At 51.0% G+C, this 11,997-nt stretch overlaps 6 protein-coding genes across 6 annotated transcripts; 5 read left to right on the top strand and 1 right to left on the bottom strand.

Annotated features, from left to right (window-relative positions):
• Positions 1–59: 59 nt before the first annotated feature.
• On the top strand, positions 60–1,655 carry met2 (homoserine O-acetyltransferase; the record flags this gene model as incomplete). The annotated part of the gene is made up of 3 exons (XM_073714456.1): positions 60–90; positions 155–545; positions 614–1,655. 3 exons carry the CDS (start codon positions 60–62, stop codon positions 1,653–1,655), a joined length of 1,464 nt encoding a protein of 487 aa, XP_073564545.1.
• A 1,059-nt stretch (positions 1,656–2,714) lies between these two features.
• On the top strand, positions 2,715–4,617 carry BJY04DRAFT_203235 (uncharacterized protein). The gene is made up of 2 exons (XM_073713327.1): positions 2,715–3,339; positions 3,397–4,617. The coding sequence occupies exons 1-2, from the start codon at positions 3,268–3,270 to the stop codon at positions 4,561–4,563; spliced, it is 1,239 nt and encodes a 412-aa protein (XP_073564544.1). The 5' UTR covers positions 2,715–3,267; the 3' UTR covers positions 4,564–4,617.
• Positions 4,618–4,909: 292 nt separating this feature from the next.
• On the top strand, positions 4,910–6,326 carry BJY04DRAFT_224708 (kinase-like domain-containing protein; the record flags this gene model as incomplete). Its single annotated transcript, XM_073718046.1, has 5 exons — positions 4,910–5,094; positions 5,146–5,474; positions 5,533–5,873; positions 5,938–6,100; positions 6,163–6,326. The coding sequence occupies 5 exons, from the start codon at positions 4,910–4,912 to the stop codon at positions 6,324–6,326; spliced, it is 1,182 nt and encodes a 393-aa protein (XP_073564543.1).
• A 538-nt stretch (positions 6,327–6,864) lies between these two features.
• On the top strand, positions 6,865–8,511 carry BJY04DRAFT_203232 (NAD(P)/FAD-dependent oxidoreductase). Its single transcript, XM_073713326.1, has 4 exons — positions 6,865–7,215; positions 7,269–7,558; positions 7,606–8,179; positions 8,237–8,511. The coding sequence occupies exons 1-4, from the start codon at positions 6,948–6,950 to the stop codon at positions 8,482–8,484; spliced, it is 1,380 nt and encodes a 459-aa protein (XP_073564542.1). The 5' UTR covers positions 6,865–6,947; the 3' UTR covers positions 8,485–8,511.
• A 37-nt stretch (positions 8,512–8,548) lies between these two features.
• Positions 8,549–9,866, bottom strand: BJY04DRAFT_233343 (alkene reductase; the record flags this gene model as incomplete). The annotated part of the gene is made up of 1 exon (XM_073719955.1): positions 8,549–9,866. One exon carries the CDS (start codon positions 9,864–9,866, stop codon positions 8,736–8,738), a length of 1,131 nt encoding a protein of 376 aa, XP_073564541.1. The 3' UTR covers positions 8,549–8,735.
• Positions 9,867–10,138: 272 nt separating this feature from the next.
• On the top strand, positions 10,139–11,854 carry BJY04DRAFT_233340 (uncharacterized protein; the record flags this gene model as incomplete). Its single annotated transcript, XM_073719954.1, has 5 exons — positions 10,139–10,442; positions 10,489–10,766; positions 10,825–10,943; positions 10,995–11,385; positions 11,441–11,854. The coding sequence occupies 5 exons, from the start codon at positions 10,139–10,141 to the stop codon at positions 11,738–11,740; spliced, it is 1,392 nt and encodes a 463-aa protein (XP_073564540.1). The 3' UTR covers positions 11,741–11,854.
• Between the last annotated feature and the right edge of the window lie 143 nt (positions 11,855–11,997).

Here is an 11,997-nt window from a genome sequence, read left to right as displayed (position 1 = left end):
CTTTTTATATCTCGATATCTGTCTTTTTTTCGAGTCCTCTCGTCTAAACGGTGGCTATAATGACCACCGAAACGCCCACACCCCGCCTCGGTCAGTTTTCCCCCACGTCACTTTCTACCCCCTTGAATATATGAACAGCTACTAAATCCCGTAGAGAGGGTCGATTCTCAACCTGAGAACCCCTTTTCCGCGCTCATAACCGACCAACAATTTGTCATAATTCCCTCCTTTACCCTCGACTCCGGTGTTACCCTCCACAATGTCCCTGTGGCGTACACAACTCGCGGAACACTGTCGCCGACTGGTGACAACGCTCTCGTCATCTGCCATGCATTGAGTGGTAGCGCCGATGTGGCAGACTGGTGGGGCCCTCTCCTAGGTGGTCCTGGTCAGGCGTTCGATATTTCCCGCTTCTTCGTGATTTGTCTGAATAGTCTGGGGAGCCCATATGGGAGTGCGAGTGCGGTTACGTACAAAGATGGGAAGCCGGAGAATGGCCTATACGGGCCCGAGTTCCCGCTTACTACTGTGCGGGATGATGTTAGGTGAGTTTCCCCATTGTACTATATTAGAGTTCTGCAGCCCGGGAGATTACCCTGCTAACTCCTCGAAGGATTCACAAGATTGTGCTGGATGATCTTGGTATCAAGCAGATCGCAGCTGTGGTTGGTGGATCTATGGGCGGCATGCTTACCCTTGAATATGCATACTTCGGAAAAGACTATGTACGAGCGATTGTGCCTATCGCTACTTCGGCCCGTCACTCCGCATGGTGCATTAGCTGGGGTGAAGCGCAGCGCCAAAGCATCTATAGCGACCCCAAGTACGAGAACGGATATTATCCGTTCGACGACCCTCCCGCTGCTGGTCTCGGTGCTGCACGCATGTCGGCCCTCCTAACCTACCGCAGTCGTAACTCCTTCGAGTCTCGCTTCGGACGAAACGTCCCGGATCCTTCAAAGAGGCAGAATATCAATGGGACGGAAAGAGTTCCTACTCCTCCGAACGAGCACTGGGCGATCCACAACGATGGTCACAAGGGCAGCTGGACCCCAAGCGGGCGCAACTCTCCCGCGGCAGAGAAGACGGAGGTGCAGTACATGGACCCGCAGTTCTCTGGGACCAAGATTTTGAGCAAGACTATCGACACTCCCGGCAAGGACACTGTGAAGCGCCCGGCGACGTATTTCTCCGCGCAGTCTTACCTCCGTTACCAAGGAGAGAAGTTTGTGAAACGTTTCGACGCCAACTGTTACATTGCGATCACTCGCAAGCTTGACACACACGATGTCTCTCGTCAGAGAACTAGCCCGACATCCGAAGCTCCTGTCCTTGAAGCACTTGCACAAATTCAGCAGCCCGCATTAGTGCTCGGAATTGAGAGCGACGGCCTGTTCACTTTCGAGGAGCAGAAGGAAATCGCTGAAGGCATTCCCGACTCTAGACTTAAGCGCATCGACAGCCCTGAGGGTCACGATGCCTTCCTCCTCCAATTTGAGCAGGTCAATCGGTACATTTTGGAATTCTTCCGTGAAGTGCTACCTGATATCATGTCCAAGACTCCCGCCGAGGGTGCCGTCGTCGACGGCGTCGGCCAGCTAACCAAGAGCAGCACCTTCGGAGAAGCGGAAGTCGAAGACATCACCGCTTGGTAAGGTTCTCACACATACCAAACCTGTTGGCGCAGTAATTGCAGCCTCACAAATATGACGCTTTGCGATAGGCAAAGGTCCACGACTTCTCTCGTCTGAGAGTACAGGTCGGCGATCCCAGCCATTTCAGAGCCTCAAGGGAGTAGCGGTGCAGCCTTGTTATTTTCATTCTAACCAGTCAGAGAGATGAGCATCCAACTGCCTCTCCCGTAACTATTCATATAGGCAGACTGAAAGAAGCATCCAACTGCTCCCCATCACACAAGCCCTCGACCAAGCGGTCTCTTGCGATTCAGTCGTGAGGGTGATGGGCCACAGTCCGAAGACGGACATGTTCGGTTATATACTGTGTAGAAACGCAGATTTCATTACTCTTTTCACTTTCTCGTGTAGACATCAACTTTTATACTGAGCTTGGCTCTGGTATTAATTAACAGCGACCACTCCTCAAGCGTATTGTGTTCTGTCTGAACTCTGAAGGCCGTTACTCTGCCAACACCTTGGGTCATCCCTTTCGAAGCCCAAGTACCCCTTGCATAAGCCACTGCCAATCAAATCAAACATCCTCAATGGAAATGGGACAGGCCACATTTCACAAGCGGCTTGCAACACTGAGTAAAATCACTCTTCCTCAGCACAGTGTGCTCGTGGGCTTCGTGTGATAGTAATTAGGCACCGAGTATTGGCACGAGTCTCATGCACAACGACGGTTTGACTTCCTGTAAGCTGTAGCTGTACCCTGTAGCCCTGTTTGCTGTTGACGATCCCGGCCTCGACTCCTGCAGATTGCCTCGCATGTGCAGTTCTTGCGCTCAGCAAGGATATGGTGATGACGATCCGAATGCGGCGGATAATTGGCTCAAGGTTCAAACATGGCAAATGACAGTCATCTCTTTGTCTGCACGATCTCCCATCGCAAGTGAGGCTTGAATGGGGGTGAGATTGAGATTGCCTCTGAGTCTGTTGGTTTCACAGGCCCCGTGATGCTGTGCGACTTTGGGCTGTGGTTTTTTCTCTTCCTTCTTGTTGTCCCATCTTTCTCATCCATCTTCTTCTCCGTCTTACTATTGTCGCTCTTTGCTTTCTTTGCCTTTGTTTCATTACATTCTCTGTCTGAGTTCGCTCAGAGTACTATTGTTACTCACCAGCAGATCTTCTTCTTATTCCTTGTTCTGTGCCCGAGCGCCTGACGCCACAAGCATTGTCCTCTCCCATCCCGTCCTCGAGGGAGATCTATCACATACGTGTGTTGCACACAAGCTAAAGCTTCCCTGTTTCTGCTTCTATCGTATCTACTATCGCCTCACCTGCATCGAGACTCTTGGACCCGGCTTACCCGAATCCAGCTGGAGTCTGGCTCGATCGGTCATTGTTGACCCCCCGCATTCCAGTCCATTGCGCTGGAAAACCTCTCTTGTTTCGTCGGATTTCATCCGAGTTAAATTACGAGCATAGCTCGCTCTTTTGTACCCACTTGTTGCTGGGACTGGTTGCCCAAGCGCAACTTTATCTTCTGACTGCGACTGTCATTTATAGTGGTTCGCTCCTCTACGATCTTCTACAGTGCGTTTGATTGAAGAGATACGAATCCAGGCTATATGACACAGACCGCAATATGGATGCGCTATTTTCCAAGAAAACCGCGCTGAAAAGACGCGATTCATTGTCGCTCTTGTTTGGGTCGCAGGTGAGTCGCACTCAGATAACTGCCGTGGCTGCACATTAACTGAACTTGAATACACAGCAACCAACATTTGCAACCCTAAACGAGAAACCGACGCGCTACTATGACTTTTCTGATACGCCCGCTTCCAGGTTCTCATCGCCTAAAGTCGATCGTCAGGAAATCTCGCCGGAGCTGGAGTCTAGTATCAGATATGCATGCTCGTTGTTAGCATATAGAATTGAACAGGGGGTGCCTTCTCGGCCGTCCCAAGCCAGCGCTCGTGCAGTTGGGCATGTTGCAACATCCAAGGCCAGGCCTGGGTCTTCAGCAAAAACCGGCTATGACTCTGGCGTCGGGCTTACGCAACAACCAAGCATGCAAACAATGAGGATCCTTCATTCTCGCTGCGGCGAGCCGTCAGATTCTGGCGCAAACACAACCACACATTCCGGCTCGATTTTTAGCAATACCCGAACAGGGACATCGTGCACCAATACGAGCGCATTGAATTCTGCGGAGCCTTCCTGCACCCAGTCCTCGTCGCATAGCCCTCGACAAGACGAGCTGCAGACCATGACAGCTACAACCATCTCAGACTCTGTCCATAACAACGCAACCAAAACCTTCCTCACGGAATCATCCGCCTCAGAGTCCCGCAAGAAACACACTACCCTCACAGACACAGAAGCGTTCCTCAACCCAACTACCAGCACCAAAATCACAAACCTCTCTTCCGAAACACTCCAGACAAATTCCTCTAAACACTCTCTCCTTCTCTCCAGAGTCCCAGCCCAGATTCAAAACCACGAAGATGTATTTATACCAGAGTCAACACCAAAGTCCCGCAAGCACACCAAGAGTATAATCATCGACGCCGCCGGAAACCCCCGCCTGCTCTCGCCTGACGAGGAATCCCAACGCAACCAGGCGCTCCAAAACGCTGTCCTCACGAAGATGACGCCCGGGCTCATGCGATACCATTTCACTCGCGAAAGTACCAAAACGAGCAATGGCGAGCACAGTCCTAATTACAATAATGAAGCGGAAGCTCTATCACGCTCCAGATTAGGGCTTTCGTGGTTCGGGAAAGGAAGCGTCCGCAATGATCTCAAATCAGCGTCTAAGGCATTGAAGCGGAAGATTAGAGGACAGTGGTCCGATGGAGGCTCACGAGCAAAGGATAAGGGTGAGGCGCCTGTCCTAGGGAGGTTGAGTGGTTTGATTTCCCGCAGGGAGAAGATATAGGTTTAGGCCCGGAGTGGGGTTGGAACTTGGTAGGTGAACCTGAATCAGCTTGGATATATATCAGCGCATAGTGCATTGTATTTAGGCTCAGCATATAAGATGACAAACATTTGACTTTACACAGTGCCTTTTCTTTTGGATACTGCGTCGCATCCTGCACGTCCCACGTAAGCGCTATATACATATCTTGGAGATGGATACAATGGATAGATGTATGGTAATCCGTAACCGGTTAGTCGCGCTTAGGTGGTTGTCTACCCTGCAGATGGCCGAGACGAGTCTTTAGGTCAAGTTCCCGTCCCATCTGCGTTCCATTTCTTCCTACATCATCAATGTAAATCAAAACATGGATGATCTATCTATATACCACCAGAATAACCTCCTCTTTACAGAAGAGAGACTATCAAAATATCGACCTGGCGGATACCACCCCGTCTCTCTAGGCGATACCTTCAAGAACGGCCGATATAAGGTCCACCATAAGCTAGGCTGGGGAGGGTTTTCGACTGTTTGGCTTGCATTTGATGGAGAGTACGTTCGTTACCTACACAATATTCGAGATTAGATGATAACAGATGAAAGGACCAAGCGTTGGGTCGCGCTGAAAATCAAAACGGCTGATTCCTCAAAAGAATCTCACGAGCTGCAGAATCTAGAGTTGTTGAGGGAATGCTCACAGGGGGATTTATCAGCAAAGTATATTGTGGAGCTGCTCGACTCGTTCACTCAAGATGGTCCTAACGGGGCGCATCAGTGTCTTGTTTTTGAGCTTCTAGGTCCGTCGGTTGGGTATGTGCTTAGGGACTACTATGAAGTGGGAGATGAGCTGGAGGTAGAGAATATTCTGAGATTATCAGAGCAGTTCCTCCGCGCGGTTGCGTTTATCCATAGTGCTGGTTTGGGGCATGGAGGTGAGTGAGAACCCCCTCATAGATACCTACACTTGCAGGCTCACGTAATGGATGGTAGATATCAGCGCCGCAAACGCAGCATTCAGCTGCAGCAAGCTCTCGCACGCACAAGAAAACCACATCCTGTCTATCATCGGGCGTCCCGAGATCGAAGAACTGGCTCGTCTCGATGGCACGCCACTCTCTGAGAACTTACCGAAACAGCTGGTGAAAGCTGCTCAGTGGGATGAATGGATCGACGAAGACGAGGAAGATATTCGCATACTCGATTTTGGAGAGGCTTTTCAGCAGGGCCATGAGCCGGAACGGTTGGCCCAACCGGGGAATTTGCGAGCCCCTGAGACGATTCTCACGGAGTGTTTTGATTATAGGGTTGATCTCTGGAGGGTGGGGTGTATGGTAAGTGACCATCTCCTAGTACGCGGCTTTTGGGTAGACCAAGAGTGACTGTGGCTTGATACAGATATATATGCTTGTATTTCGAACGTACCCGTTTCAGTACATATGGGACCACGAGGCCCTGGTTGCGCAGATTATTGGGTTTGTCGAGGAATTACCGACTGAGTGGCAGGAGAAATGGGAGGATATGAAGACAAAGTCGGAGTATGAGTTGAAACCGAGGGATGGTAAGTCATTCGATGCACGCGACGTCAGAAGTAGATGATCATCGTTTCTGATACACTCCAAGGTCAAATGTCAGAGTTAGAACGGCGGTTCAAGGAGAAAGTGAGTGATCCAGAACTGGAGCGCCTCTTGGAGGTGATGGAGAGCTTGATGAGGTTCTTGCCAGGGAACAGGATAGAAGCCTCTGAGGCGCTGAAAAGTCTGAAGGGAGGGGACCCGGTTAGTTGAGCCTGCAGGTATCATAGTCTCTGACAGGCACAGGCAATGGAGCCTCAGTCATTCCACCTTCCTAGTGAACCAAATACCCATGGGAGGGCTCCCATTGTACCTTCCCTTTACGGCTGGACGCCTGCAAGGCTTGCCTCCTTCCGAACTGGGACGGATGGTGGTCGCTCCTTCCTACGTTGGCTCCTTGTCTTGCATGGAAGGCGCGATGGGGCCAACGGTTGCTCCTTACCTGGGTGACCTCGTGAGGTGTTCGATCGCGCCTTCCCGCAATGTCTACTGCCAGGATGAGGAAGGTACGGCTGCTTCATAGGGATGAGTGATGTGGTTTTCAGGATCTCCTTGTCAAAAGACCACAACAGATAATCCAGAGACCTCTGATATTCGCATCTCTATACCTATGCTTGCCGCGTAACTATAATGTTATTATCGATCTATGTGGAGAAATCAGACTACTCTGGGGCTTTTATTCGGCGCTAAAGATGAGCTCCAATTTGAACCTCCGCAGTGCCCCTCACCACTTGCTTCTTCCATCATTGACCACAAATCCATATCATCACATAGCATACACCTTCCGCTTAGAGAGCCCCAACCTCAGACGCAAATATTAGAGAAAAAGCAGCTATGGCGCAAGAAGCTACGCCTCCGCCTCTGTTCCCGGTTGAGAACTCCACCGAGCCTTTCTGGCGGACCGAGCTCCATCAATTGGACGAGCTTCGGACAACCCCCGATCTCCCACCGCACAGCGATATCGTGATTATTGGAGCAGGGTATACTGGAATAAGTCTTGCATATCATCTTCTCAAGCAGCTTCCAGAGGCTACTCACCACCAGCCGGTAATCACGATCCTTGAAGCCAGGCAAATATGCTCGGGGGCTACGGGTCGCAATGGTTAGTCTCATAAAGATCAAGAGGCCTACGTTCATTACTGATAAGGCATGTAGGTGGCCACCTACGTCCTGATCTATACGGAAACATCCCAAAGTACATTGAGCGGTACGGCCTTGAAGCCGGCGCTGAAGTTGCAAACTTTGAGATCGCCCACATTAAAGCTTTAAAAGACGTCGTGGCTGAAGAAAAGATTGATTGTGACCTCAACCTAACCAGGAACATGAATGTCTTTCTAAATGAAGAAGATGGTGAGCGAGCAAGGAAGGTCTACGAGAAGTTGCTCGAGCACGGGCTGGATTATACTACTGATATCCACTATACCCCAGGAAAATATGCGGAAACGGTATATCTATCAACCATAGGTTCTGGGGCAAACGCTGATAAAACCAGATCTCCGGGGTCAAGGGCGCCAAAGCCTGCATCTCCTACACAGCAGGATCGCTATGGCCTTACAAATTTGTTCTTAGCCTCCTCTCGAAAATCACTGCCTCTCCCCATGTGAACGTCCAGACATCTACACCGGTAACTTCAGTGGACTCTCAAGATGGGAAGCATACAATCCATACCCCCCGCGGCACCATAACCGCATCGAAAGTCATCTACGCTACGAATGCATACACATCTGGCCTACTCCCGCAATACAAGCCAAACATCATTCCCTGCCGCGGTATCTGCTGCCACATTACCGTCCCTGAGGGCAAGGATCACCCTTTCTTGCCCTACTCGTACGTCATCCGCTCAAAAACAGCCGACGGGCAGAGCTACTTGATCAGCCGACCGGATGGGAGTATCATCGTCGGCGGGGCACAATACAGCTTTGTTGACCAGAGAGAGCAATGGTATAACGTCATAGATGATAGCACGCTCATAGAGCCAGCGAAGAACTACTACGATGATTTCATGCAGAGGACGTTCCGGGGGTGGGAGGAGAGCGGTGCATATGTGAAAGAGATTTGGACTGGCAGTAAGTTCTCTCACCAGTAAAATAGGCTGGAGACGAAGCACTAACCTGCTACTTAAGTTATGGGCTATGCATACGATACAGCACCGCACGTTGGTGAAGTCCCTGGTCTGCCAGGAAGGTATATCTCTGCGGGATATGATGGACACGGCATGCCGGTGATTTTCCTCGCCACGAAGGGTCTTGCGGATATGATTGTTCATGGAAAGACGTATGAGGAGACGCAATTGCCGAGGGTCTTTAAGAGCACGGTTGAGAGGCTTGAGAAGGCTGCTGGAGGCCCTGAAGGAGGTGATATTCTTGGATGAGTAGAGTCATCTAGTAGCTAGACTGCATCAAGTTAACTTGCAATAGATCCAAAATTGTCATATTTGAGTGACTCGAAGTAAAGCATGCTTACAAGTCATCATTTGACTTGCTTCAAAACAGAGCTGTCACTGCTGCTACCACCTGACGACTTAAGATAAACGCATTCAATATATTCTATCTAGATCTATTGTGGGAGGTTTCAATTCGAGAACAATCAAGAAAACGACATCGGCAGCATCGGCATAGCTATCTAAGCACGCAGTTCCAGAGAATAACTTTTGCTGAAGGGATAATCCACATATCCCACCGCAGAAGTGTTTGAATAGAAGGTTGAGCGGTTATACTTCGTCAAAGCCACCCCCTCCTTCAGCCGGTACGGAAGGTCCGGGTTCGAGACGAAGTTTCTTCCAAACAAAACCACAATATCCTTCTCAGGATACTTCTCATCCACCAGCTTCTGTGCACTAGCAAGGTCATACCCGCCCGCAACCAGAATCGGCCCGTTCCAGCGCTCATACGCAAAGTCCAATGTCTCACTAGCCACGTCAACCTCTCCCTCGTACTCTCCCGGGCCATAGATTCGTGATTCCACAAGACTAAGGTAAGCCAGGTTAAGCCGGTTTGCCTTGTGAATCAGATCCCCAAACTGAGGAACCGGGTCCTTCATGCGCATCCCCTGGAACAGAGACCAGGGACTCAGCCGCATTCCAACCCTATCCGACCCAATAGCATCCACAACCGCCTCAAGCACCTCAAGCATAAGCCGCGAGCGATTCTCCACACTACCCCCATACTCGTCATCCCGCTGGTTGCTCGTATCCTGAAGAAACTGATCAAGCAGGTACCCATTCGCACCATGAATCTCAACCCCATCAAACCCAGCAGCGACTGCGTTCCTCGACGCAGTCACGAAATCCACAATCGTCTGCTTGATTTCAGTGATCGTCATAGCCCTAGGCACCGGTGCATCGGGCTTCTCAGCAGCCGGGATCGGGATCGCGCTCGGTCCCACAATCTCAATCCCCTCGCTCTCCGCAACATCCTGATCCGCGGCTCGACCCATGCCGAAGAGCTGGACGTAGATAAAGCAGCCTTTGCGGTGGACCTCGTCGGTGATTTCTTTCCATGCAGTGATTTGGTCGGCGCGCCAGAGGCCGGGGGCGTTTGCGAAGCCGCCGGCTGCAGCAGAGGAGATTAGGGTTCCTTCTGTGACGAGCAGGGATCCCGGGACGGAGGCTCGCTGGGAGTAGTACTCTTTCATTAAGGTTGTAGGAGTACGGTCTGGTGTGGCGCGGCGGCGGGTCATGGGTGCCATTGCGATGCGGTGGTGGAGGTGGAGGGGGCCGATGTTCAGGGGCTTGAAGAGGCGGGAGTCTGCCATTTTGATGCGATGGGGTAGGAATGGGATCTGTTGCCTGTAATAGTTTAAGCATTGGAAAGGAACCAGATTGCTTATATAGTTGTTTCTCGGAATGTTGAGAATATCATGAAGTATAGAGCAGTCCCGAAAGGGAAACGAGGTTGTTCCTGATTTGGCCTAGGCGGCTCTCCAGCTCCATCAGCTCCATCTCTGCAACTCCCATTTCTCAGCAAAGTCACCGAGACATTCCTCAGTGTTACGAAGCACATCCACACTGCTCGTGGCCTTTGAGAATGGCCGGAGAGTTTCAGTTCGTTTCCATCCGACTTAAAGATGATACAACGGACAAGGCGAGGCGGAACCGGGCCCGCTCCCACGCCGTGAAGAAAGCGCTCGAATCCAAACGGAGACATCAGCAACTTGCCAGGAGTAACTTTGTGAACATAACAATGGCAGACCACGACCATATCGTGGAGACTGCGAAACCACCTCCCATTACTAAGACGGCTCCTCTCTTCTCCCCGTTCTCCGGTGCTCTCGACCCGTTCCAGAGCCTTGCTGTGGATTCTTCAAGGCTGCAAGTGCTTCTTGGTGATTGTAAGCTCTTTCCTATACTCCTACTAAACTCTACTAACCGCTTCAGACAGGGCTAGGCAGGCCCCAGAGCCGGTCTTCAGCGTGGCGGACGAACTTGCCTTTCAGAGCTTCGGCTCGGTCTTTCGAACGGGTTTCGATGATCCCGCTCTTGTGAATGCGGTTATGCTGACCCTCTCACTTGCTGTAACGGGTGGTAATATGGATCATGAGTGCCTGAAGTACCAAGGCCAGGCACTTCTGTACATCCGTCAGCGGATAGCAATTGTCCATAAGGCTGCGTCCGAAGCAACCATTGGGGCCATCTTGTTGATCGCCGGGGTAGTGGTAGGTAGAGCAAAATCTGTTACTCAGCTCAGGCTCTATACTAATCTGTCACGGATAGGCTCGCCTTGGACAGACAGCTCAGGTTGAACTGCACATGGGTGCGGTGCAGCAGCTCCTGAGGATCTGCCAGAGAAACAGTGTCCATCTTGCGCCAGGGATCAAGCGTGCTATATTCTGGTTAGCATCGCATAGCAGTTTAACTGGCATACTTCGCTGACTGAATCACAGGCAAGACCTAAACTCATCCATCCTGTCAGGCGCTAAACGAATATTCGACCACAGAACATTCGCGGAATTATCATGGACACGAGATGCATTTGCCCCAAACTCTTATCGCCTCCCACCAGGATTTCAATCCCGACCTCACATTATCAGTGCGGAATTTGGTGCTATTCTAGAAGATCTACATGCCCTGCAATGTATCCGGAATACATTTCCTAGGACACCACCAAGAGCCGATGCAATGCGCATGCTTTTTATAAACAACCAGACCGCATCGGTCCAGTCCCGACTCGCCGCACTATCAGATCTGTCTCCCTTGCAGGAGTGCTGTCGTCTCGCAGCGTACTTATGCTCGGTGACCCTGTGCTGCAAGGTCTGGTGTGAATTGGTGATTCCGGTACATCTTGCACACCTTCAGAGTACGCACTAGAAAGCTAATTCCACCTTCGCAGTCCCACATATCCTCTCAGCTCCTCGACAGACTTCGACAAGTGCACGGCGAGATCATGTATGAGGAAGATTCCGATTTGCTTATCTGGCTGCTCTATATTGGGGGCGCCTTTGCCCCCGGCGGACCGATTCGCTCGGGATACATGGATCTACTGCGCACGAGCAACGCAAGGCTGAACCGTCGTTACTACTCGTGGTCAGAAGTACACGAGTGCGTGAGACGGTTCATTTGGTCAGACAACGCGTTCGTGGTACCAGTTCGGAGACTTTGGTTGGAGGTGTCGCAAAGTGGCTGTACATAATCTGTACGCAGTAGAGCGGAGATATCTACGTACTGGCCAGTGACAAGGCTCTTGACAGAACTACAAGACCCACAGCTAGAGCAAAAGTGGCAATGAGGTAGACCCTAATCTGGAATAGATGCTGGTTAGCGCTTACCCACTGGTCATTAGTGCTTTAAGGAAAGCTTGATCATATATAGCTGCGTTGTCGGATTGCAGCTTGTTGTTTCCTATTCTTCCAAGGACAGCTACGGCCTCTGGCAATGCTCTCTCGCTGA

Source organism: Aspergillus karnatakaensis, assembly GCF_047715665.1.
Source record: "Aspergillus karnatakaensis strain CBS 102800 unplaced genomic scaffold BJY04scaffold_98, whole genome shotgun sequence".
Classification (NCBI taxonomy): Eukaryota; Fungi; Ascomycota; class Eurotiomycetes; order Eurotiales; family Aspergillaceae; genus Aspergillus; species Aspergillus karnatakaensis.
This window is presented reverse-complemented; position numbering and strand designations above follow the sequence as displayed.

What these genes read in the sequence shown, in the direction of transcription:
- BJY04DRAFT_203235 (XM_073713327.1), top strand. Translation starts at nt 3,268, where the DNA reads ATGGATGCGCTATTTTCCAAGAAAACCGCGCTGAAAAGACGCGATTCA. An exon ending in CGCTCTTGTTTGGGTCGCAG is followed by an intron (nt 3,340 to 3,396) that starts GTGAGTCGCACT and finishes TTGAATACACAG; the next exon opens with CAACCAACATTTGCAACCCT.
- BJY04DRAFT_203232 (XM_073713326.1), top strand. Translation starts at nt 6,948, where the DNA reads ATGGCGCAAGAAGCTACGCCTCCGCCTCTGTTCCCGGTTGAGAACTCC. An exon ending in CAGGAAAATATGCGGAAACG is followed by an intron (nt 7,559 to 7,605) that starts GTATATCTATCA and finishes TGATAAAACCAG; the next exon opens with ATCTCCGGGGTCAAGGGCGC. An exon ending in GAAAGAGATTTGGACTGGCA is followed by an intron (nt 8,180 to 8,236) that starts GTAAGTTCTCTC and finishes CTGCTACTTAAG; the next exon opens with TTATGGGCTATGCATACGAT.